Genomic DNA, 26,011 nt, shown 5'->3' on the forward strand with positions numbered 1-26,011 from the left:
AAACATTGATTATGGGAATTTGAGTGCACAAGACTTCGAATACCCCAGAAAATTGTTCTGTGAAAATAAAACAAATAACCAGATGCACTGTTAGTGCAGAAAACATAAAAACAGCACAAAGGGATCTGTAATACTCAGATTATTGATGAAAAACATGATTACAGTCCACTCACAGCACAATAGTTCATTTAACTGAACAAAATTTTGACCAGCCTTTACTATACCTGGTTTCTCTTTCTTCATGCTGTAAAATTAGATTGCTGTAAAAATTTTCCAATGTGAGCTTGGCTACAGTCACTCTTTCCCGGGTATGGTTGCTCATAGGAAAGGTTGTTGTAGTCCCTGCCGTCATTGCCATAGTAACAGAAACTGGAACGACATGTTAAAAACAAATTGTTTGGTAGGAAAAAAACTCTATTCCTTATAACAAACTCTGAAAATATTTAATTCTAAGAAAAATTCTACCCTAACAGTTAACATACCCAAATTTTTCATATTACAAATAATACAAAGTTAAAAAGGAAAAGAAGCACTATTCTCAAAGCAAGAGAAATTAATTTTGCATTGGCAAAGCCAGGGATGAATTATAGTGAAGCAGTCCCAGCAGCAGTCCTAACATAATAAAGGCACATACAAAAAATCATATTCAGCAACATCCAAAACAACAAAACTTCAGTCCATTTGTTGATTTATTGATGACCAATTAAAATTTATAAGATTTTGCTAATAGTTACAGTTGCACCCCTGATAAATGTAAGTCTCCTATGAATTAATGTAATTTAAATAGTAAGAAGTAACTTACTTTTTACTATATGCCACATAAATTCTATGAAACATGAATGTTACATTAAATATGCATGCAAGCATCAGTTTAAAGCCATTCATATAGGCATATGCTAATTTAGGAGAAAATTGCTAAAAATCGGTCTCTTTGGATGGGATCATAACTGTCCCCTTTCACTCTTAATTCTATGTCCTTCCAGATGGTGCTACAAGAAGGTGCAGCATACTTCTCCAGACTAGATGAGGTCCATTTCCTTTTCAAATGAAATGAATGCTTGTAGGAACAGGCAGGAAACACAAACATATGAATCAAGCCAGGTAACAATAGGAAGTTAACTGGCCAGTTTATGTTGTCTTAAAGACATTCAAGTGCCAACTTTTAGAAACTGCTAGACCAACCAAAGTACTGATTTGAAGAAGATAATGTGAATAAGTGAAGAATATAGCAAAATGGCTGTTTTACAGGGGACAGACTGAACTCTCATGTTTGCTGTAGGTGGGCACTGACCCCAAGACACTTACCTACCTCAGGCCATGTCTGGACCACAAAGATTAGAACAGTTCATTATTAAAGAGGCTTTTACATTCCTGACCTACCACAGGCCATGTCTAGACCAAAACTAGAATAGTTCACATATTAAAGAGGCTTTTGTATACTTGGATGTGGCTCATAACAAACCATACCCAAGAAGATTCAGCTTGCCAAGACAGATAATCTAAAACTGCACTCTTATTCTGCACTCTTAGCGGAAAAGTTTTCCCCTAAATCTGCCACCTACCCTTCAATACCTACCATGCCTCAATTACATGAAGATATAGGCTCCTGGATGTGAACCTGAATTGAATAAGATTCCAGGGATGATAGAATGAACCTAAAGATCTTTCATGTTCCTTAATGTCTAGCAAGTCAGGTGTAGATTCAAAGTAAATAATTTAAACATGGAAAACTCCAGGTTCCATTTTGTCTTATGGGTTTATACTTAATGCACTGCTTGAGCTTTTCACTGTCTGAAATTAAATCCATTGATGTTATAAATTTGTTCCTCTGAAGACTATTTTAATTCTTTTTATAGCAAAAAGATGATTGTGTCTTTCATGGCACCTCATTGACTATAGCAAGTCAAATCAGCTTAATTAGCTTAACATGAAAAAAAGCCAGTATATCAGAAACTTTATGGTATTTTATTCATTGACTTCCCCATTTTCTCTCCTGAGGACTTACAGTGGCACTTCTCATTCTGTCCTTATAACAGCCCTCTAAGTAGGAAACTGAAGCTTGGAAAAAGTCTCAAAGGTAGTAGGCTACCTAGAAGCACCTCTGGGCAAGAACTTTCCCTGAAGCATTTTTGAATAGTCCTTACCATACCATTGTATCTGACATACCATGGACATTAATGACTGAATAAGACAAATGAGGAATGAGGGAAAAATTATAGAGTTAGCAAAAAGTAATGCACTCTATGAAGTATGGCTAATAAGCAACTGTGGAAAAAGAAATTACTGAACCTTGGAGTCAGAAATTCAGAGATCTAATTGCAGCCTTCCTGTTAATTTATCATAAGGCCTTATTCATAGCACCAGAACACTTCGAATTCAAGTCCCTTTCCCCTCAGTCAGGGACTATAACATTTGCTCTACCTAGTTCACAGACTAGTGTAAGGCCCTCCAAGATAATATACAGGAAATACATAGGAAAGCCATAATGGCTAATATAAATTCAAAATAGATTACCTTTTAAAAAATTTGTTAAATTCTTTAACAATGATGAGTATTATTTTTAAAGCAATAAAAAAATTGAACTCAGGAATTATCATGGCCAAGTGATTTTAAGGACTAAGCTGTTCTCACTGAATGCTCTGTAAGACAATGCTGCAAGACTGTTTTCAGATATCTCAGAATCATTAGGCTTACATTCTCTGTTTCAAGATCAGATGTAGAAAAGTCAAAAGAAGGAAAAGAGGAACAGGAATGTTACATAGCAAGCATCTTCCAAATTATGTTTGTTGTTGGGATTTGGGGATGAGAGGAGGAAAATAGACTGGAAATATAGGAATTAAAGTAAATTTAAGAAACAGATTATACAAAATTAAACAAGTTGCTTATTATAAGACTTCCCAGCATCTTTAATATGCTAACATGAACCCTAAATCCTCAAAAGAGGGATAGGTATATAATTTGCAGTAGTATTCCAGAGAACTTTGAACATATAAAATGTAGGTTCATAGACACTGCTCTTCACACACTCTAATAAACAAGTTCTACTACTTTTCTCAACAAACTAAGAGCAATACCTAAAAGATCTGCTTTCTGATTTGCTCTGCCTCTTCTAGTAGGCAGGTACTTATGAACAGGGAAATCTCCAGAAGATGGACCTCTGGTAAGAGAATTGTCAAAGTGGTTTGCCTATTCCTAGAAGGAAAAAACAGTCAAGATCCAACTATAATTGTTCAAAGCTTATGTATTCCTTTCAAAAAGTTAACAGTAAAAAATAAACAAAATCTTTTATAATGCTTCTTGAAGAAATATAAAGAAATAACACATCAGTTACAGAATTATATGATTCAGAAGTAATGCTTATGGAACTCAGAAAAAAAGATGTATGGTGAACTCAAGATATAGCCTTGGAGGGAGTTGGCTGGCTGGCTGGCTGCCAAAGGGCCTTGTAGAACAGGCTGCCCTGCTCAGTCTGCCAAGGTGCAAGGTCTAATCTTCAGTTGACAGTGTCTCACATCAAACTAACTCTGGCAGCTACTTTATCCTAACCAAGTTCACAAAAGGTGGATATATAAGACAGACCAGCAATTTACTGTTTTATACAATAAGAAATCAAGTAACATTCAGGAACATCTTGTTGCAAATGCACTCTATTCTCTAGGCAAGCTAGATGTAAAGCCTGCATTATGATATGAAGATTGCTTTCAGAAGATAGCTTGGTGAGCATGGCATCCAAACAAAGGGAACTGTTGTTCAATTTAAATATTTAATGGCATCAGGATATGGTGGAATATTAAAAAAAAAAAATAGACTGGTTACTGTCTTGCCCAGGGCCCCTAACCACTGGAGGAAACGGGCATTATTAACCTGGGTTTCCCAAAATATAGCAGAAATGTGTAGATCAGAGGCTGGCCGGAATATGACTGAGCAAAACTGACGTAGGATAGAAAAGAAATAAAAGATAGCTAGAAAGGAGACAAAAGGAGGACAAGGAAATATAACTTTAATCTTCAAGTCTTATGATAAAGTTCCACATACCTTCACTCCCAAGCCAGTGCTCTCTCCCAGGCCTGGAACTCCCAAATTTCTGAGAAATCTATAAATCTTCACTCACAATCTTACAGTTACTGGAAGTTCACCCACTTATGAAAATTGCTCTGCACACTGTAAATGAGCTCACTAATGTGTGCATTTTTAAAACAGATTAAACAAAATCTACAATAAAGAGTACTTTCTCCAAAACCTATGATATAGCATACTTTCCTAATGTTATCTATTGATCACAACAGAGAAGATGTCAACCTAGGGATCTTGAGAATAGCCAGATCACCATGAACTATCTGATGATCAACCGATGGAGGTCATCCCCATACTCTCCTATGCCCACCCTTTAAGAAGAGCCTAAAAACCCCAAAGGCATCTCATTCTTGAAATAAAACATATTCTCCCTTAAATATGTCTCTGCTTTCCTAAATAAATCTATTTGCCTCTGAGCTGTCCTTAAATTCATTTCTATGATGTATCCCACCAATCCTGACTTGAGGTTTCCTGTCTCAGGAATTCCTCAGACTTGTCCACTTGTCCCTTACAAAGCCTTTATAGACATTTTTATGGAATTCCCTAATACTTTTTAATGTTTCAAACAACAGGACTTGTCTGCATTAACAGTACAGAAATAAATGAGACCATTTTAGATAAATATTTATAAACCTGATGTCTTTATAAAAGAAAACAGAAGATGGGGTTTCTTGCATCCTAAGACTCCAAAATCCAGAAGTAGATGTCAAGCCATGAAACAGTACTTTAAGACACTAATTGAATCATGATTAATATGTTCCTTCCATTTTTGTTACATATACATGAAAGCAATTATCAGAGCAAAATCTATATCTATTCATCTTTGTAATGAAAGCATATAGGGAACATACTGAGCACCCAGTAAGCATTCTGTAAATGACGTAATTCAACAAATTTTAAATTATATATGTATCTTATACATAGTAATCTCACTTGGGTCAAACCCTATAGAATCATTTGATATTGTGTTATAACATTATAACATCAGAAACAAGCAGATTTGCAGAAAAAGCCAGTGTTTCATCCTTAGTTTTGATTACTCAGTATCTTTTTGGAGATTAGCTTTAAAAAATAAGAAAAAAAATTTTCTTTTTAACCAAAACCAAATAGGCTTTTATTTTTTAAATCCGACAAAACTGTGTAGTATCACATTATTTCTTACTATGACTGCACTTGTTATATTGCAAATTCATTCCTCTAATGGATTTAACACTGTTCTTTGTCTTTTATTAAAGCCCTTTCTTTAGCTAGAAAAAGAACAGGATGCAATTTGCAAGTCTAGAATTCCTGGATGATAAAAACAACACTAGGTGCCCTTAAATTTCCTGTCCACATGTTTTCTCCAGACTCCCCTATTCATTAAGGGAGACACTACCAATAGTTTAGCCCAACATTCCTTAGTTTATCAAGCCTGGGGAAAGGAGATAACAAATCTGGCACTCAGGCCACCTATAAATAGATGTGGTCTCTCCAACCATTTACCATCAAACTTCTAAAAGGGGAAAACAACTGCCTTACCTGACTGGTAAAAGGTAATTTTCACATACTGCCTTTCAAAAGAGAGTATGCTTAATGCTACTACCTTATTGCCTTGCAGTATAAAAATCTTCCTAAAATTCATAACTTGCAATCATCATGCCTGAAGGATATGGACAGTAGGCCCCAGGGAACCCAGGGAAAGTCCTTCTCTGTAACTGTTCCCCCACCCGCCCTCTGGCTGTGTGTGTGGGGAGATGTCTGTGGTAAATTGGAGCTATTGTCATTGTAGTGGGATAAAATAGAAGCCCAGGCCTCCGACAGAGAAAAGGCAGGAAGGGAAAATGGGGAGAGCAGACAGACAGGACAGAAAGATTTGGCCCTTACCAACAGCTGAACTGGCTTTCCCCAGTACCACAGGCCCCAGGAAGCTTCCCTTATATACAATTCCCCTATCAGCCCTCCTGCCCCGCCCTAAATGAGACCACCACCAGCAGCAGACAAAATTCCTCCTATGACCCGGCCCAGCTAAACCCTACAAAACCCAGACCTTTGCAGCCCAGCGCCATTTTTCCCTTTCAAAAATGTGCCCTTCTGTTGCTTAATTAAACACCGCTGATCCATTGAGGTCTAAAAGCAAAAAATAACCGAAATGGGGACAGATCTCGATGGATCAGCGATGCCTTTGAGAGAAAATGGCAACTGATTACAACGGGGGTCAGATTTTTATAGGGTTTAAGTGAGACTTGAATCATAGCAGAATGGTCAGTTGGGCAGTCAGGGAGGGCAGTTGTGAAAGTCCAAAGCCCATTGTTTTCCTTCTCTCCCCAGACCTATTGTCCCCCTTTCTCCCTGGGGGTGGTTGTTCCCCTTTTTCTGAGTGTGTTGTTGTTTTCCAAATCCTTCAAGGTCAGACTCCATTCCTTTTTCTTTTTGTATTCTCTTTCATTTGCTTTCAATGCCCAAGGCTACCAATCCTTAGACTGGACACTGTATATGCTGGGTTCCCTAATGACCGAGCAGCCAGAGCCTCTTTTTTCTTTGAGGAGGAGCTTGAAGAACAAGAAATTCACAGTCTTGTATTATTATAATAATAACTTACTTGTATTATTCCAACCAATGTTCATTGCAGATCTATCCTAAGTGCTAGCACTGTGCAAAGTAGTGAGAGTATGAGATAGAGAAAACATAGTTCCCGCCCTTAAGGAATTCACAATCTTTTTGGGACACAAAGCAGAAAGAAATCAGCTCTTTACGGGAAAGTATAGGCAAAGTTTTAATAATAGAAGAAGATGCTTAAACTCAATCTTGTGGGGGAGGGGACTGTAGAAAGAGTTGACTAGTCAGATGGACTCTGCAGAGGAGGTGCTGGACACACATTTGCATGTACAGAACAGACTGAGTATATTTGTTTGAAATGGCAGAAGATCAAGGTAGAATTGCAGATAAGGGTATGATAAAGTATTTTTTGGCCATGTTAAAATATTACCCTAAGCATAAGTGGGAGTTACTCAAGACTTTTAATTAAATGAAAAAAGCCAATTAAGCAGTTACAGTGTTTACCCAAGTATCAAGAACTTTTCTGAGAAGGTCTCCAGTTTTAATGTAATAGTTCCAACCAGTCTTAAGATCTTATCTAATTTGCCCTCTGGATGGATTATGCTAGGAGAGTAAGAATGGCAAAAAGGCTAGGAATAGACTAGAGGAGTGTAAACAGGGTTAAGAGTCCTCAATAATGAGAGTTGTCAGGGCTTACAAACAGGTTGTTCACAGTCTTTTTTTGTTTGGCTTATGCTGTGATTTAGAAATTGAAAGATTTCATATAAAAATTTTTCCTCTTGAAAAATCAGAACTGTCAACAATAAGCTAACTCACTGTTGACAGTTCTGATTTTTACATCTATACAACTATAAAGATACCTGAACTCATAAACAGTGGGCATCTTTAAAATACCACATCCCACCAGGGTGGGACTTGCTCCTTCATGTTTCCTTCACTCATTTTAGTACCTGCCTGCTGCTAATCAGCATTTCAGAATGCAACCCTTGGTTTAGTACAGGCCAGTGAGGGCCTACATAAAGCAGTAGAGAAAAGCTATGTTGAGGGGTGAGGGAAACCAGAGTGAGTATCTCAATGTTGCTTGTAAAGGAGGAATTACTCAAAGGTAAAACAACACAACAGTGGGAAAAGCATCAATTTATAAGGCACAAATGTAATTTAAGACATCTTTATTTTATTCATATGTACAATTTTTATATCTAAAAATGTATAGAATTTATAGACATGAATTTACTAGCCTAAGGAAAGTTTTGGAGAGCATGAGTGTAACAGAGAAAAAGATAGTGATGTTCTAGAGAATTCTACAATACCAGAGTTAACCTATGGCTCTGAACTGAAGAGTTTGGATGAATGAGACGAACAAAGACGATATCTAATGCAACCCAAAGAACTATCCTTCCCTTTGCCTTGTCAGCAAAGCCATGCTTCCCTGGGCTTCCAATATCCCAACACTGTGAAATTTCCTCTAAATTTTTCATTTGTTTTAAATAATATGGCCAATGGAAATTAAGACTAATTATTTTTTTAAATAAAGAGTAAAATTAAACTGAGTGAATACAAAGCACATGCTTGTATTCCCAGTGACCTGAGAATTAAGGCAAGAGCAAGTTCAAAGCCAACCTCAGCAACTTGGCAAAACCCTGTCTCAAAATAAAAAGTAAGGGATATAGCTCAGTGGTAAAGTATCCCTGGGTTCAATCCCCAGTACTACCCAAAAGAAGTTGAATTTAAAATTTATGCTTGAAAATGTTAATTTTAAAGATGACATTTAGAAAGGGAGAAATAACCCTATTCACAAAAGTAGCAAGGAGGAAGAGATGGAAAACAACACCTTAACTATGTTCAGAATAACCTTGGCAGACAGACGCCTGTAATCCCAGCAGGCTGAGAGGCTAAGGCAGTGGTAGTAAGTTCAAGATCAGCCTCAGCAACTTAGAGAGGTCCTAAGCAACTCAGCAAGACCCTGTCTCTAAATAAAATATAAAAAAGGCCGAAAGATGTGACTCAGTGGTTAAGTGTCCCTGGGTTAAATCCCTGATACCAAAAAAACACAAAAAACAAAAAAAGAATAATATTGATGTCATGTATAACTAAGAAGAACAAAAACAAAAATCCCAGAAAACAAGAATAACCTTGATTTTTGAGAGTGTTGATCCTTTATGAGGAAAACTAACCATAGATTGTGGAAGAAAGAGAAGAATTATTCAAAGAATGGTATTAAAACAACTGGGCATCTATTTGGAAAGGAAAAAAAAAATCAAGACAGATATTCAGATGTTAATTTCACTCTAAAAGGCAAAATAAATTTCAAGTGGTTCAAAAGGTGAACATAAAGATAAACGGGTAGATGGAAGGAAAGGAAGGAGAAAAGGCGGGAGGAAATAAAAGAAATTAAATGTCAAAAAATTATAAGAAAATATAGGTGAAAAAATATTGGATATCTGAAAGTGAAAGAACTTTTTAAAAAGGAAGTCATCACAATGAAAAATAGAGTTAGTATCCTTACACAAAAATTTGGAATATACTATACTTATCAAACAAGATGCAAAGACAGTAATTTTGGGGAAAACACTAAAATAACAGTGTATTTTACATAAACATACTAGTTAGTATACATTCAAAAAACAAATTTCTTATTATGTATAAAGTTCATACAGAGATTTTTAAAAAATCAAAGCTGTAAAGAGACAACAAAGACCAAATAATAAGTGGGAAAATATCTGATCAACAATAAATAAATAAAAATAGCTTAAGAATATATGAAAAATGTTCAATATTACTAATAAATTAAAGACAAAGAAACTTTAAAAGAATGCAGTATGTTCCCTATATCAAAGTAGCCATAACTCGCTCTCCAGGTGGGGTGCCATGTCATTAGACACTTTTCTGGTGCATCATCTGTGCTTGTGTTAAATGGTAGAATGTAACCTTTTCTGTCAACAAGCAAAATGACATGTTTTATCTTTTGACATAATAATTCTATCTTTAGGACTTTATCTTAAGGAAATAATCAAAATTGCAACAAAGATTTGTATAAGGTTATCTCTTCTAAATTAAAGCAGCATTTAAAATAATAAACCACCAAACCACTTAAAACAAAGTTGTTTGAAATTAGTTAAAATGATTGATAGAATTAAGACAACATAGTAAGAACTACTGAAGAAAATCACCCACCCCCAAAATTAACAACATGACAATTACTGTTAGGTTAATAAGCAGGATTCCCGATGTACTATCCTTAGAGACAAAATAATCTCAACTGCCTAAAAGGGGGTAGCGTTTATAGAGTGAAATTATGAACAGTTTAAATTTTGTCCTCATGATTTTTTCAATTTTCTCACATTCTCATATCATAATAAGCAAACAACCATTTTTACAATCAGAAAAAAAAAAACTAAGAATGTTGGAATGAGGGTGCTGGAGATGGGATGGTAAAAAGAATCAATTTGTACTCTTCAGCACACAGAAGTAGGTTTACAGTATACTTGAATTTTTTCCTGTGAACCAAATTCTTAGAGGTGGTTTAGTGAAGGATTATAAAGAGTTAGATGTCATGGAAAAACTAAAGACAAACAAGACTAATAAGGGAAATTTTGAAAAAAGTTTTTCAATCATAGCTTAGACTCATTTTAGGAAACAGTTTCATAATGGCTTGCATCTGTGCATATATATATAATGGCTGTCTATTCTCCTGATGATTTGAAAGGCCCATATCAAAAACAAAAAGTAAGGTAACACAAATCTTAACTAAATCACCTTCAAATATTATTTAGGCAAGAGAAATCCTCCTCTAAAATATGTGAAGAGGGAAAAAATTGAACACTAAATTTTAAAAAGTCACCCAACCCTCTGACTCCCTCTGCCAACACTAGTTCAGCCCAAAATGCAGACTTTGTGCTAAAAGATGAAGGCTGGTGTGACCAGAAAACAACCAATGAATGGACAAGGCAGGAAAATGAAGAGTGGTGAGAGGTGGTGTGACATCCTGGTAAAGGGAAGGGAGGAGCAAGCTTGGGAAGCAGCCGGGAGGGATGAATCACCCAGTGGTCAGACTATAAAAAGCTTGGTCATCTTTAACATTTGCTTTTCATTCTCTTAAAAGTAAACTTCTAATACAATGACATGTTTGCATAAAAGTAAGGATGTAAAACATATACTTCTCAAGTAAACACATGATATTAATTTCAAACATAAAGTCATATTTTAATTTCCCATTCATTCAAAGCTTCTACATCACTGAATAACTTTGGAAGATACTTGTGCGCACTTCTCAGTTGTACCAACTTCTTAACTTTATTAAAATTATTCTATCGTTGTTTTGCTCTTCCTTTTAAATGAAAACTTCTCCCTGAAAGAGATCAAACTAAGTTAAAAACTTAAGAGCCAGAAGCAGCAGTTCTTTGGGGAGGGGGAGCAAAAATTAGACAAGACTAAAATTAGAACATGATATCATCAAGTTTATAGTTCTAAGACCTAAGTAGCTATGGGTTACTTTTAGTTATTTTGAATCATTTAAACTCTCCCAAGAGACTTTTTTGACCATCACAAGTGACCAAAGAAATTGCTTCCAACTAAAAGCAGACAAACCATCAGTCTCAGATATTGTGTTAAGCATTCAGATCACTTGACTTCTGCAACCCTGAGAAAATCCAGAAGGTATCCACTTCATTAAGGCAGCAGAACATAAAAAACTTCCAGAAAGAAAAAACAACAACAAAAAATCCTTTTAACTACTCATGACCTTTGTCATTAATAACAGAAAAACTTAAAACTTAAAAAACCTAAGCATTGAACAGGACCATGTCACTTTGGTGGCTTGTGATCCTTAGAACACAATTCTGGATTATTTAGAAAACAAATATAGGAAGAAAAAAATACCTAAAATGGAATAAAAAATAAATTGTATAGCTGGTTGTCACAAGGATATCCTGTCATTCAACAAAGTATTTTGGCAAACCCTCCCATAAATCACTTTATGCGTTCAATTCTGTTTTGTATTTTTCTAGACTCAACTACAGGTCTAAGACGGCAAACTCAGTTTACCATGGGGCAAAACTGTGAGCATCATGGAACTTGAAAATCAACTGTGATTGCAGAAATTGGTCATCTTTAAGTGAAATAGAAACTAATTTAACTGTCATTAAGTGACAGAGACTATGCTATGTAGTCCATCTCCCTCAATTTATAGAGATGAAACCCACAAACACTTGGATATTTAATGGAAAAGACTGGACTAGAATAGGTCACTTGACCTTCCAGTGAAGCTTCCACTTTGGCTGGAGAGAGTACAATGTGGTGGTGACCCTTAAGATACTGTACTAACCCTGCCCGCAGAGAGGCTATATCTCAGACCACTACCATCCAGGGTTGTCCCAGGTTCCAGTATTTATTAGCTCTAACAGATGTTCAAGTCTAACACCAAGTCACTACTTCCTATCTTACATTTACAGATCTGTGGATCAAATAACTGCTTTCTGTATCCTTGTTCAGAAAACTGAAGAACGACATTTTTACCTCAAACTTTCTGGAAATTAAAATATGACTATAGATTTCTGGAAAGCTATTTTGAATACAGAAGCTGGTCATATTAAATGATGTGGATTTAGCTTGAGATCCTACCTCTGTCTATAATTACCTCCTTAAAAAAGGGTACTCCAAGGTGGGGTTCTCAAAATCTTATGCACTATATGGGGAACATGGGCACTCTTTGACCAGAACATCCAAGCATAAGGGTAAAACTAAGTGTATGTATACTCAGACCTCTGGAACTGCCATACTTATTTGGGAAAAAAGAGATTTCTAAAATGTAAAAGTAAAATGTTTCATGTGAAAACATCCAGACATTTATACATTGCAAAGTGAAAGTGACCTCGTGATCCTATCTCCCATAATATCCGGTTTTAACTAAGTGAGAGACTGGAGTTAGACTGCCTTGATTTAAATTCTGGTTCTGTCACTTCCCAACTGTGAGAACTTTCAGGGTCTCATGTCCTTATCTACAAAACAGAGATAATGATAGCATGTGAAATTAATAACTATTGTTTACTGAGCACTTTATAAAACATAGGTATTGTTCCAAGCACTTGAAATACATTAGTTAATTTTAATAAAATGACTGATGTTTTTTAAGTACTCAGAATCATGCCTCAGACTCAGTCAAATGCTCATTAAACATTAACTATTGCTATGCCTTATAAAACTAATGCATAGATCAACACACACAACAGTTTTATTAATGAGCTCAAATAAATTATTCTGTAATTTGCTTTTTCCCTTGTGATCTTGTAGATAACCTTTGATATTAATCTATATTAATACATATAGATTCATTCTTGTTAGGTGGCACATAGTAATAATATTTTCTAACATATAATGACTCATTTTGTGCTAGACTCTGGGCTTTACATATTATCATTTCACTTAACCCTCATACTAGCCCTAAAAAAAAGTATGCCATTTATTATTCCCATTCAAAGAGGAAAGTGAGACTTGGCTGTATTAAGTTACCTGTGTAAGATCATACAGTTAGATGAAGTGGCAGGATTTGAACTTAGGGTCCTCTGAAATTAAGCCACATTGGCATACTGCAGCTTCCATAAGTTTTATACCAATGTCCACTAACAGATGTTCAGATGGTTTCCATTTTGGGGGGTATTTATAGCAATGCTTCACCCCCCTCTTTTAAATTTCCTTATACTCTTCCAGATGTACAATTACTGAATCAAAAGACATTCACATTTAAAAATTTGATATACACTGCCAAAATCCTTTCCAGAGAAAGTACCAATTGACCATATATAGTTATATGACAGAAACAATCCTGGACACTGCCTGTCCTTTTAAACTTTGCCAGTCTGATAGGTTAAAAAGAATATCTTTGCCTCCATGCTTAAGGTCCTGGATTTAGTTCCCAGCACCACCAAAAAAAAAAAAAAAAAAAATACACCAAAAATAAAACAGAACACCTTACTTTTGCTTATACATTTCTTTGATTAAATGAGTTAAACATACTTTGATGATTTTAAATAGTTATTTATTCTCTTATAAGCCTGCCTGATTTAACTCTTTATTTTTAAGAGTCAGACCATATTTCAACAATAGAGCTCACAGTTCTTTTTAAATAACTGAAATCATACCATAATGCCAATATTTAAGTCATTTCAATTTATATAGCATAAATAAAAAGAGTATGTTTCAGCTCATGCAGGAACTATAGTTATTACTATTATTAGAAGAGGTGCTTTCCTATAAATCAATACTACTGTCCTACAATTCAAAGGTTGAGAATGTAAGTAGAAATAGTTTCCAAACTGAGATTTTCTGTTATTCAGATGTGATGTGAAAACTTCACTGTTTATTTATTGGACCAGGATATATAAATCCTTTGTTAAAACAATAACAATTTTCTTTTCAACAGAAAATGTCCCAGCTTTGATCATGCTTCTCTGGAAATCAAATAAGCACTGTTCTTAATCATTCTTGGGACTGGGGATATAAAAGAAAGAAGGAAAAAAAGGAAGAAAGGAAGAATGATGAACATTAATTAATGACTACCATTTATTAAGTACCTTGTCCATGCTCAACAGTGTATTATCTCAATCTTCATGACCACATGAGGTAGGTACTACTTCTCCAGAGGCCTCTCAACTAGAAAGTGGCAGATAGCTGGGATTTGAACCTTTCTTGATTCTGAAGCTATGATAACCACTAGGCATACTAATATATAACCATACTCACTCAGTTAAACAAAGCTAAGGCCAAAAATAAACCTGTAATTTCCTAAAGGCAACTCCAGAGAATCGCCTTATTTATTCATCTCTCCTAACACAGTAATTCAGAGTTGTGTTACTACTCCTTCCACTCAATCTGTCCTCTTGCACAAACAGCTCTAAAAACTTCATAAAGAACTTTGATAAACAGGAATCTCTGCAATTATTTCAGATTTTTAAAATATATATTTGTGCATGATGTCCTCATTGACTTACCTAGGAAAGAGGCAAAAAGTATCAGAATGCTTCCTACATGAGCAGGAAGATTAACCAAGCAGAATCCTGGCAAAGATGCCATCAGCTGGGAGTTAGGGGTGAAGACCAGGACTGAGGCTGCATCTATATAGGTTCCCAGGCTCCGGAAATAGCTTCAGAAGGCCAAAAAGGGAAAGTTCCTCTGGTACTGTCTACTAGTGGCAACAAAAGAGTCTCTCTTATCTATGTGGCAACTTGTAGTTAGAAAGTTCCTAAATCTAATTCTCTCCCACTGAAATTCAAACTCATTGATTTTTCTCATATTCTCCATAAAAATGAAAATCTTTACTGCAGCAAGTAACTTGCTCAAGTTCTCCCAGCAAGTAAGACAAAGGTAGCTGAAACCTGTACCTTCTTCAAGATAGCTTTCTTTGATTCTCTCTCATCACACTGCCAAAAGTTCTTAAATTTGCATTTTTCTAAGTTCTTTATAATAAACCTTATTTTTCTTTTTTTCCATTATAAAATTTGAGGAAAAACTACAACCCCAAGGTTTCATAAAACTCCCGGGCAATACGGTACATGCATGCGTGTAATCCCAGAATCTGGAGGTGGGGAGTGGGGGCAGGAGGATTGTGAGTTCAAAGCCAGCCTCAGCAAAAGCAAGGCACTAAGCAACTCAGTGAGATCCTGTCTCTAACAAAAAAGGGCTGGGGCTGGGGATCAGTAGTTGAGTGCCCCGAGTTCAATCCCTGGTACCACCCCCACCCCCTAAAAAAGAATATTGCAAACATTTTTAAAAAAATATTTTTAACACAATACCTTTATTTTTATGTGGTGCTGAGGATCGAACCCGGACCCCACCTGTGTTAGGCAAGCGCTCTACGGCTGAGCCACAATCCCAGCCCAACATTTTTAAACTAAGAGGAAAAAAAAAAAAAAAGCTATCCTAAGACTTAGAAGTGTAAGTATGAGCAATTAGACCTTTTTCATTTCAAATAATCCATTTTGAGACTATTGTGTGCTCCATTAATATTATCCATTTATCATCACAGTTAAACCAAACTATTTTCATAGTTATATTTTGACATCTGGTTGTGAAGACTCTCCTTCTAGCCCCTCTTAAAATTTATATGAATTTTAGAACCTGCTTATAAATTAAGTTTTTAAATATTCTTGGGATTTTTATTTGGTGTCATTTTTTTTTCTTTCTTTCTTTTTCTGGGTAAACTGGGAATTGGACCCAGGAGCATTCTACCACTGAGCCACATTCCCAGACCTTTTTATTTTCTGAGACAGGGTCTAAGTTGCCCTGGTTGGCCTTGAATATGTGATCTTACTGTCTCAGTCTCCTGAGTAGCTGGGATTACAAGCATGTGCCACAAAGCTCAGAGCTGGTATCATCTTTTGAAAAGAGAAAAAGCATGGTTTAAACCATCCCATTCTAGTTTTAGTCTTAGGCTGATGTGCAAAAATATTCTGCCACCAGGAGGATAAATATCCAATTTGAAGAGTTAAATTCCATTTAAAAAGTTGCATCCAAACTGATAATATCTTATTATTGATTACAGAAAATAAGATATTAAAAATCCCATGAGACTGTATTTACAGGACATTTAGGCTTTCTGGATGACCAGAGATAGGTAAGTTAGAGAAACTAGTTAAGCTAATAGTTCCCCTGGCTTTAGGCAAGGCTGACCAAATAATTACACCATGGTATCTGTCATGTACTGCACACTATGTTAGTAGAATGGGACCTGGATAATAAAATATGAGCACTCTAAGAGATCATCATATTGTTGAAATAAAGTAAGACTTGTCCATACAATTAGTACAAAAATAATCAGCAGGGTAGGCCTTTCTGATATAAGCAGGGCTTTAGAACTGAAATATCAGGGAGGACTACAGTGCTCCAAAAAAACTAATAAAATCAGGTAAATCAGCCCTAGCTTAACTAAATGCTAGAGGTTACTAGAAATTTAGTGTTAGCTCTTTATAAAACCTGTTTTATAAAGCAAAGCTGGGGTATACTAATGCATTCTAATCAAATCACAGAGATCTTATAAGCAGATCTTGCAGCAGCTGGGTATGCTTGATCATACCCATAAACTGTGCCCATCACTATTAATTACATTAATATTTTGTGGCTCATAGCCTATTCCATACTGCAACCTGATCCTGCTCTCCAAACATGACCTGAAAAGTCCCTACTCCTTAGAACTTACATCCACAGAAACTGCACCCAGTTTCCTGACATCATGGAAATTTACTGATCTACTCAGGAGACCTAGTATGTGGGCCCATTTATTTGTGGAAAGAGGTAGTTCTTTCCAAAATTACTGACTCAGAAATTTTTACAGGCATTGGGTCTGTTTTTTAAAAAAAGGGAAAAAAAATTTTTAAGTTGAATAAACAGGATGTGCACTATATCTCTTTCCAAGGAGCAAAAACTAATGCTAAACATAGCTGGGGAAATTGCTCAGAAGGAACTAGGGTGGAAACCTGCTTTTAAAATTTAAAATTTTTTTTATATGCAAACTACAGTTTTTAAAAATGTAGTCTTTTAATTGACATATAAAATTGTACATATTCATGAGATACCATGTGAATGTTTTGACACATGTATATATTGTGTAATGTTCAAATCAGGATAGTCATTTACTTTTTAAAGCATTACTAGATAAATGCAAAGCAGGCATCTCCATTACTTCTCTGCCAGTGTGACACTGCAGAAAACATGACTCAGAAGGACAGAAAGCTCTTACTTCTTCAGATACTTTCTTTGCAAATGGACAGAATTCTTACCTATGAGTTGGTTTTAAAGTCAGTTTCATTAAAACCAGGAAATAAAGACTATTTAACCCTCTGAGGTTCCTTCCTGTCTTCCTTCTTTGTTTAAACTTTTTAAAGGTTGTTATTGATGCTTTAAACAGAGAACATAGCAAGTGTTCAAGTTTCATACACATTTCAGGACTCTTCTAATGAAATACACTGTAAATAATTTAAAAACACTATACTTCAAAGCCTATAGCTTTGTATTAAGTGAAACAGAATATGGTGGGTTGGGGTATTTTTAGAAGTCAGATAAATACTCTGTTATATAGTTCCCTAAATAATTTCAAAAGTTATGAAGATAAAATGAAGGGTAAAACTGCTTTATAAAAGAAAAGGCACTATTCAACATAAGGATATACCTGCATTTAAACAATAAAAATTCTACATTCAGGATACTAACTATTTCTGTGGAGGAAGGGGGGAAAAGAAAGGATTACCAAAGCATCACAAGTCTACCTGTAATCTTCTGTTACTTAAATAAAATCCAAGTCAAAGAAGTTAAAACAAGTCTACCTGTAATCTTCTGTTACTTAAATAAAATCCAAGTCAAAGAAGTTAAAATATCAATACTTGACAAAGTTGCACAGTGGACATACATGAATGTTCCTTATATTTTAGTCTATGTACATGTGCAATTCATAATTAAAATTTTAACCATAAACTTATAATGTTATTTAAAGAAATTAAAAATAACAAAGATTCCAAGGAATTTTTAAGTTTTTTTCCTAGATTTTTATTTACTGTGGTGCTAGATTGAACCCAGGGTCTCATCCACTGATCTACATTCCCAGCCTTTTTAAAATTTTGAGACAAGGTCTCACTAAATTGTCCTGGCCTTAAATTTGCTATCCTCCTACCTCACCCTCCTGAGTACCTGAGATTACAGGTCTGTATCATGGAGCGTAGCTGGGTAAATATTTTTGAAAGCTACTCAACATTATATATAGAAGTATTATGACTACCCAGAATGCCAGAGGGATTCATATTTGGATGACTAATAACACATCCTATACATACTAAAATATTTCCAGATGAAATACTATAACATCAAGATTTGCCATAAAACAACACAAGATATACAAGTCCCCTTTTAGCTATAATATGATTGTTGGGTTTATAAAACTGATCTATAGATATTGTATAGTACACTTGAGAAATGGGTTACTAATCATACACTGTGAACACAAGGGAATATCTTTAATCCCTATCTATCTATCTATCTATCTATCTATCTATCTATCTATCTATTAATTTATTTGACAAACATTTAGAGAATGCACACTATATGCCAGGGAGTGTAACATGTGGGTAGAATATAAAGTTAAATGACAAATGACGCTGAATCTCCGTCTTCAAGATCCAGTCTAATCATGGAAGACAAATGTATAAACAAATGAGAATATAAGTATGATGATAGAAACGATGGAGTTGAAAATACCAAAAGGACTTCATAATGCATGAAAGCAGGGAACTATAAATAATTTTATATGCAGAAGGGAGAGAAAAAGTGGCAGTAGATGGGACTAGATAGGAAAGTTGGGATCAGTTTAATAACATGAATGTGATGCAAGGAATTTGAATAGATCTAAAAAAGTGATAAAGGCGGCATTTTATAGAATTTAAGTCTGGAAATGATGTGATCCATTTACATTTTAGATGATTTGCTGATGGAGAAAAATAGATTTGTTGGTGCTGTCAGTGTCTGAAGAACAGAGAAAGTGGAGGAAGAAGGGAAAGGAGTTTACCTAGTAGTTAAGAGATAAACTAAATTGGCCCAGCAGGCTATGATGAGGGAGAAACAGTGGAGATTTCTGAGCTCCTTTTACAGCATTTTCTTGGGTTTGGGAAAAGATTGTTAACTGAGTATTTAACTATTAATACACAATAAAGGTAATAAACTCCTTCAAAATAATAAAGAAAATATTTTAGAAATGCAGATTTTAGGTAGTCTACTATAATTACTGTCCCCACCCATTCAGGGTAACACTGAAATCCTAGCATTATCCAGGGATTATTTCAAGATTATTTCTTATTTCAAGAACAACACCTAACATACAGTCAGTGCTTAATGAATGAGGGTCATATGCTGAATGTGACAAATTCATAAATACACGAAACAGGACGTGTTCTCTCTGGTCACTGTCACATGGTATAGGTGGTGGTAAATTCCCTTTTTCTGGCCTATCAGTAGTGACCAAAAGCACAAGCAAGGAAAAAAGCAGAATTTTTTTGTATATTTCTATAATCTTTGCAGTCTCAGCAATGATTTTGACCATTATTTCTTAAAACAATGTGGAAAATTAATTTCTTGATTAGATTTATAATACTCCTCACATATATACCATAAAAGATGATACATTTTTTTCCTTACCAATTACATAGTATCTTTTATTTGAGTCTTAAAAAAGACTTCTTAAGGAAATATAAGAAAGAACCACTCACTCAGTTCTAGGTGCCATGAACTTCATGAACTTTTGTTTCAATTTTTATAAAATGACAGCAATAATTTTTCCTGAAAAAAAACATTATCTTTATTTGAATTAGATACAAAGTTAAACACAGAAAGGCAGATCATTTAGACAATGTCCCTGGTATTAATGACAATTTATAAAACTAGAAAACTGCGTGGGGTGGTCAATGGTGGAGTCCTTGCCTATCATGTGTGAGGCACTGGAATTGATTCTCAGCATCACAGACAGATAGATAGATAAATAGATAGATAGGTAGATAGATAGATAGATAGATAGATAGATAGATAGATAGATAGATAGATAGATAAAGGTATTGTGTCCATTTACAGCTAAAATTTTTTTCTAAAAAGAAAACTGTCTAGGGACTGGGATCGTGACTCAGTGGTAGAACGCTCACCTAGTATGTGTGAGGCCCTGGGTTTGATCCTCAGCTAATAAATGTGTGTGTGTATATGTGTATGTGTGTGTGTGTGTGTGTGTGTGTGTGTGTGTATTTTCTTTATATATATATAAAGAAAACTGTCTTTCTTTAACTTCTTATATTTCTAGGTTTTCTCAGCAGTAAAGTTGTGGTATACCAAACATCAAAACCTGGAAATCGGATCATTCTATTCCATAACTTCATTAAAATTTAATAGCATTCCAAATGTTATTGACAATAATAACATATAATTAATAACAATTAACCAAACATTAATTATGTGCCAGCTAATATACTTAATACTTTATATACATAATCTCATTTGATTTTTTTTTGGTACGGGGATTGATCTCAGGGGCGCTTAACCATTGACCCACATCTCCAGCCTCCCCCCCAACTTTTTTTAATTGATTTTAAAAAAATATATGACTGTGGAATAAATTACACTTCATATTACATATATAGAGCACAATTTTTCATATCTCTGGTTGTATACAAAGTATATTCACACCAATTTGTGTCTTCATACATGTATTTTGGATAATAATGTCCATCACTGCTAACCCCCTGCCCTGTCCCTTCCCCTCCCACCCTGTCTAGAGTTTGTCTATTCCTCCCATGTTTCCCCTTCCTACCCCACTATGAATCAGTCTCCTTATATCAGAGAAAACATTTGGCATTTGGTTTTTTGTTACTGGCTAACTTCACTTAGCATTATCTTCTCCAACTCCATCCATTTACCTGCAAGTGCCATAATTTTATTCTCTTTTATTGCTGAGAAATATTCCATTGTGTATATATGCCACATTTTTTTAATCCATTCATCTACTAAAGGGCATCTAGGTTGGTTCCACAGTTTAGCTGTTGTGAATTGTGCTGCTATAAACATTGATGTGACTGTGTCCCTGTAGTATGCTGTTTTTAAGTCCTTTGGGTGTAGACCAAGGAGAGGGACACCTGGGTCATATGGTGGTTCATTCCCAGTTTTTGAAGGACTCTCCATACTGTTTTCCGTATTGGCTGCACCAATTTGCAGTCCCACCAGTAATGTATGAGTGTACCTTTTTCTCCCACATCCTGGTCAACACTTAAAGTTGTTTGTCTTTGTAATAGCTGCCATTCTGACAGGAGTGAGATGAAATCTTAAAGTAGTTTTGATTTGCATTTCTCTAATTGCTAGAGATGATGAACCTTTTTTCATATATTTGTTGATTGATTGTACATCCTCTTCTGAGAGGTGTCTGTTAGGTTCCTTGGCCCATTTATTGATTGGGTTATTTTTTTAATTTATTTATTTATTTTTGGTGCTTAGCTTTTTGAGTTCTTTATATACCCTAGAGAGTAGTGCTCTATCTGATGTGTGAGGGGTAAAGATTTGCTCCCAAGATGTAGGTTCTCTATTCACCTCACAAGATTGTGTTTTTTTTTTTTTTTTGAGAAGAAACTTTTTAGTTTGAATCCATCCCATTTACCCCATTTATTGATTCTTGATTTTAATTCTTGTGCTAGAGGAGTCATTATTTTTTCAATATTTTTTAGTTGTAGTTGGACACAATACCTTTATTTTATTTATTTATTTTTATGTGGTGCTAGGATCAAACTCAGGACCTCGCGTGCCCTAGGTGAGGGCTCTACCGCTGAGCTACAACCCCAGCCCTCTCCAGCCCTTTTCTGCGTTTTATTTAGAGACAGGGTTTTACTGAGTTGTTAGAGTGTCACTAAGTATCTGAGGCTAGTTTTGAACTGGTGACCCTCCTGTCTCAGCCTCCCAAGCTGCTGGGATTACAGGCACGCCATCTCATTTGATTTTGATCCTCAGATTAGCCCTAAGAGGTGTACATAATGTTACTACCATGCTGCAATAGAAAACGCTGGTACTCAAGGGAGATTTGTATCTTATCCAACTTATACAACCAAAGACTCAATAGCTGAGGACTCTTTCCCACCATTCAGTACCTACTCCTCCCAAACTATGTAAGATAGGTAGACAGGCATTATCATCACTATTTTAAAGTTTAAAATCTGAGGCTCAGAAAGCTAACAAAATTTGCCTAAGGTAACACATTTAGAAATCGAGCTACCAGAAGACTCCTAATCCAGGACCCCTTCCTCTCAACTTCTAAGCTTGGATTTGCTCCATGAAACAAATCAAAATTGATCCACAGGGATCATCAGAATAGAAAATCTTCAACCTTGTTTAAAAGAAAAAAAGATAAATACACACAATAAAGAAAACAGTAAAACACAAATAGCTTTGTCAACACAGCATAAAAGTCATGAAGGGATTTTTTTGTTTTTTTGTTTGTTTTAATTAAGTTTCTTTTTGACACATCAAGATCACCTTTAACTCAAATCCTAAAGGTAGCTAGTGAAATCATGCTAATGTAATCACACATTTCAGCTTTCTAATCTGTTGAGTTTATTTTTCCTTTCCTAATATTTCTAGATATATATCTTTTAAGTCAACAATGAGCTTCCGAAATTTTCAGCATATATCAGAGACTTGGGAAAAGTTAAAGAGCAGTTTTCTGCCACCAACCCACAAGAGAAACAATATCTACAATGAATTGTCACAGAATCTCTTGCTGAGGAGCACACAGATGCAACATTTCTCTGCTGCCCTGGGATGTACTGGGAGTGAACAGGCTGTGAACAAGGCATCAAAACAAACTATACTTAGGGGGCTAATTTCTCCCTAGTGACTTCCATCTCTTAAGGCATTTGGCTGTTGACAAGATGATCCCACCCTTGAATACACGGAAGTTGCACCCAGTCCCACAAAGCACAGATTCAGTCAGCACAACAGAAGCCTGAATTTCCTTCCAAGACAAATATGGAATTTAATCTGTAATGAAGCTTTGAATACAATTAATTAATTTTTAATCCTTTATTATGACCATACAAAGGGGGGAAAAGAACTACTTTCTCAGTCCTTCCTTGAGGGGGAAGCGATAGAGGAAAAAGTGTAATATTTAAAGCCCACAGCAAAATTTAGAAATTTTTCCATTAATATACACACCCTAGCTGAGTCATCGAGCCTAACAGCCCACAGTGGATCACCTCAGTACCATCTTTCCTATACATGGCCATCCACTCTGCTAATTCTCCTTGAAATGGAATGGATAAGAAGCAAAAACATGTTTCATTCTTTTTTGCTTATTCATTAAATCCTACAGTTTTTAGAGTAAATACACTGATCTTTATCCACCCAACACTTAATCTATAACTAAATAAACAAACCCCAGCAGAGTGAAACTACCTAAAAATAGCCAATAACAAAAGTAGTAACGGCAACCTAAAGAAAATTGCTTTGTGAACCGATTAGAATGTATACATCCAAAATGGGAACTGGGAGGAAGAAATTGGGTTGTGTGTCTCATGATGTACTCCATACTGATACTTGTGGGCTTAAGTGAACCTCCTGCCTCAGTTTCCCAAGTAGCTAGAATCACAGGCATGTGCCATGGTGCTTGACTGGTATACTTTTAACCTAAAACTGAGTAGATACTTTTCAAATGTTTAGCTACTTCCCAAACAGTTGTATATACAAGAGTTTCTAAGTTGCAGTCTTTTAGGATGGCTTTATCTCAACTGGAGAGTAACTATCCAAGGCTCAGCAGTAGAGTGCTCACCTACCACATTCAAGGACTTGGGTTCAAATCTCAGCACCTCATAAAAATAAATAAAGGTACTGTGTCCAACTGCAACTAAAAATTAAATATTTTAAAAAAAACTGGTTGGACTCCTCTGCCATAATTTTTAAACTACTGTCCACTGACTGTACTCCAGATATTTAAATATGGTATATAGAAGACTGAACTACAGGCTATGAATTCCCTGAAATCTTTCATAGGTCGTGGTCCACTAACAAAGATCCAAAGCTGTCCACATGGAAGCCTGACCTACCATACATTTCCATCAGACAACCCCCACTCCAAGCTTTGCTCCTATCTTAAAAGTTCATGATCCCATGTACCATGATGCAAATGTGCTTTCCCATTCTCTCACCATCACATTTTAAAAATAGAGCAAAACTAAAAATGAATAAATGTTCCTTCAAGCTGATTAGTCTACTTCTATGACTTTGCAACTAGACTGCCTAGTTTGAATTTCTGATTCCATTTTTTGCTTGCTGTGTGATCTCAAGCAAGTTACTTCATCTGTATGAACCTTGGTTTTCTCATCAATCAAAAGGACTGCTTTGAGTCTATACATGTCAAGCACTTAGGACAGTCCTGGACATGTGGCAAATGTAAGAAACTATTATTATTATGACTGCTGTCATCACTGACAGCAAATTACCTTGTTAACATGTCCCTTTTATCAACCTTTCAGTAAGCGAAAAAGCCCATTAAAAGATAAAGTGAGGGGCTTGGTTTCAAGTCAGCGATGTAGCTCTTGCCTTGCTCATGTAAGGTACTGGGTTTGATCCTCAGTAACTCATAAAAGTAATAAATAAAATAAAGGTATTGTGTCCATCTATAACTAAAACTGTTTTTTTTTAAAAAAAAAAAAAAAGATAATGTGAATCTCTTAACTATTTGCACTAAAAGAAATAATACACTGACTGGTCAGCAAGTTACATATTCCAAAGAAATTAGGTCTTTGATCTAACATCAGAAGGCCCCAAGTAAAATAACAGTTTAAGATTCATTTGTATCTCTTATGAGCAACTATTACAGAGTTCAAGCAGTTCTTGTATCAAATATTAAACTTTTGAACAAATCATAGGATCAAAAATGTTTTGTCTAAAATAATCATAAAGTATTTGGAGAGACAGATAATACCTATAATTAGCCTACAACAAGGAAGATAAAAATATAGCAGTTTGAACAGAGAATTAAATGGGGTTAATTTTTTTTCTTGGAGAAGGAAGGAGAGAATGGGTGAGGGGTGGAGGGAAAAGAGCAGAAGTAAATGGTACTGAAGATTGAAAGTTATGTGTTATGAAACACAACATATATACCACAAATATGTCATAGTTATAAATACGTAGATATTCAAGATTGTGTATAAAATTTAATTCTATATAATAAAATCCTAAGTTTAAAAAAAGCATCACATAATAAAAAAATAAACCACAAACTAGCAGAAGATATTTGCAACATATAAAAAAAAGTATTAAATACAACAGTAATATAAGCTATTCTTTTATAATTCTGTGTTTTAGGCACTAAACAATATACTGTCTAAAATACATTAAGAATTTCTATGAATCAATAGGAAAATACAAACAACAAATTTTAAATGGAAAAAAAACACAGGAATTTCACAGAAGAGAAAAAAAATAAACATAATGAAAAATGTTCAACTAAGATTCTAATCAGAAAAATGAACATTAAAACCTCAACAAGGTATCATTTCATACTTGACAATCATTTTCCAGACTAGAAAAACTTAAAAAGTTTTTTTGTCAATACCTAGTTTCACTGAAGAAGAACAACAGTAGAAATCCTTATCCCTTGCAAATGATAGTATAAATTAGTACCACTGCCTTGGAGAACAGTCTGATCCTGCTCATGGAGCTGAACAAGCATGTGATCTATGACCAAACAATTCCACTCTTGGGTATATACTGTTAAAATACTCCTGCGTATATGAAAAGGGAGACAGTGAGCAGCAATGTTTCAGTGAGCACTGTTTCTACGGATAAAAAAATAGGAAACAACACAAATGACCATCAACAGAATAAAAAAAAAAAAAGAACATTG

General features: G+C 35.2%; 1 protein-coding gene across 5 annotated transcripts in view; it reads right to left on the reverse strand.

Moving 5' to 3' along the window:
- Stk38l (serine/threonine kinase 38 like) overlaps positions 1–26,011 on the reverse strand; it is a 74,408-nt gene that overhangs the window by 26,144 nt on the left and 22,253 nt on the right. For 2 of the 5 annotated variants that reach the window (XM_078015023.1, XM_078015024.1), the window contains 2 exons: positions 19,851–19,920; positions 225–369 (listed from right to left, as the gene is read on the reverse strand). In XM_078015023.1, the coding sequence (XP_077871149.1) occupies positions 225–358 (134 nt within the window). In that variant the 5' untranslated portion in view covers positions 359–369; positions 19,851–19,920. Of the gene's footprint in view, positions 1–224; positions 370–19,850; positions 19,921–26,011 lie in introns of those variants that run through there. The other 3 variants (XM_005328876.5, XM_021728793.3, XM_040280871.2) reach the window with 2 other exon arrangements.

This window comes from Ictidomys tridecemlineatus, chromosome 6 (assembly GCF_052094955.1).
Source record: "Ictidomys tridecemlineatus isolate mIctTri1 chromosome 6, mIctTri1.hap1, whole genome shotgun sequence".
Taxonomy (NCBI): domain Eukaryota; kingdom Metazoa; phylum Chordata; class Mammalia; order Rodentia; family Sciuridae; genus Ictidomys; species Ictidomys tridecemlineatus.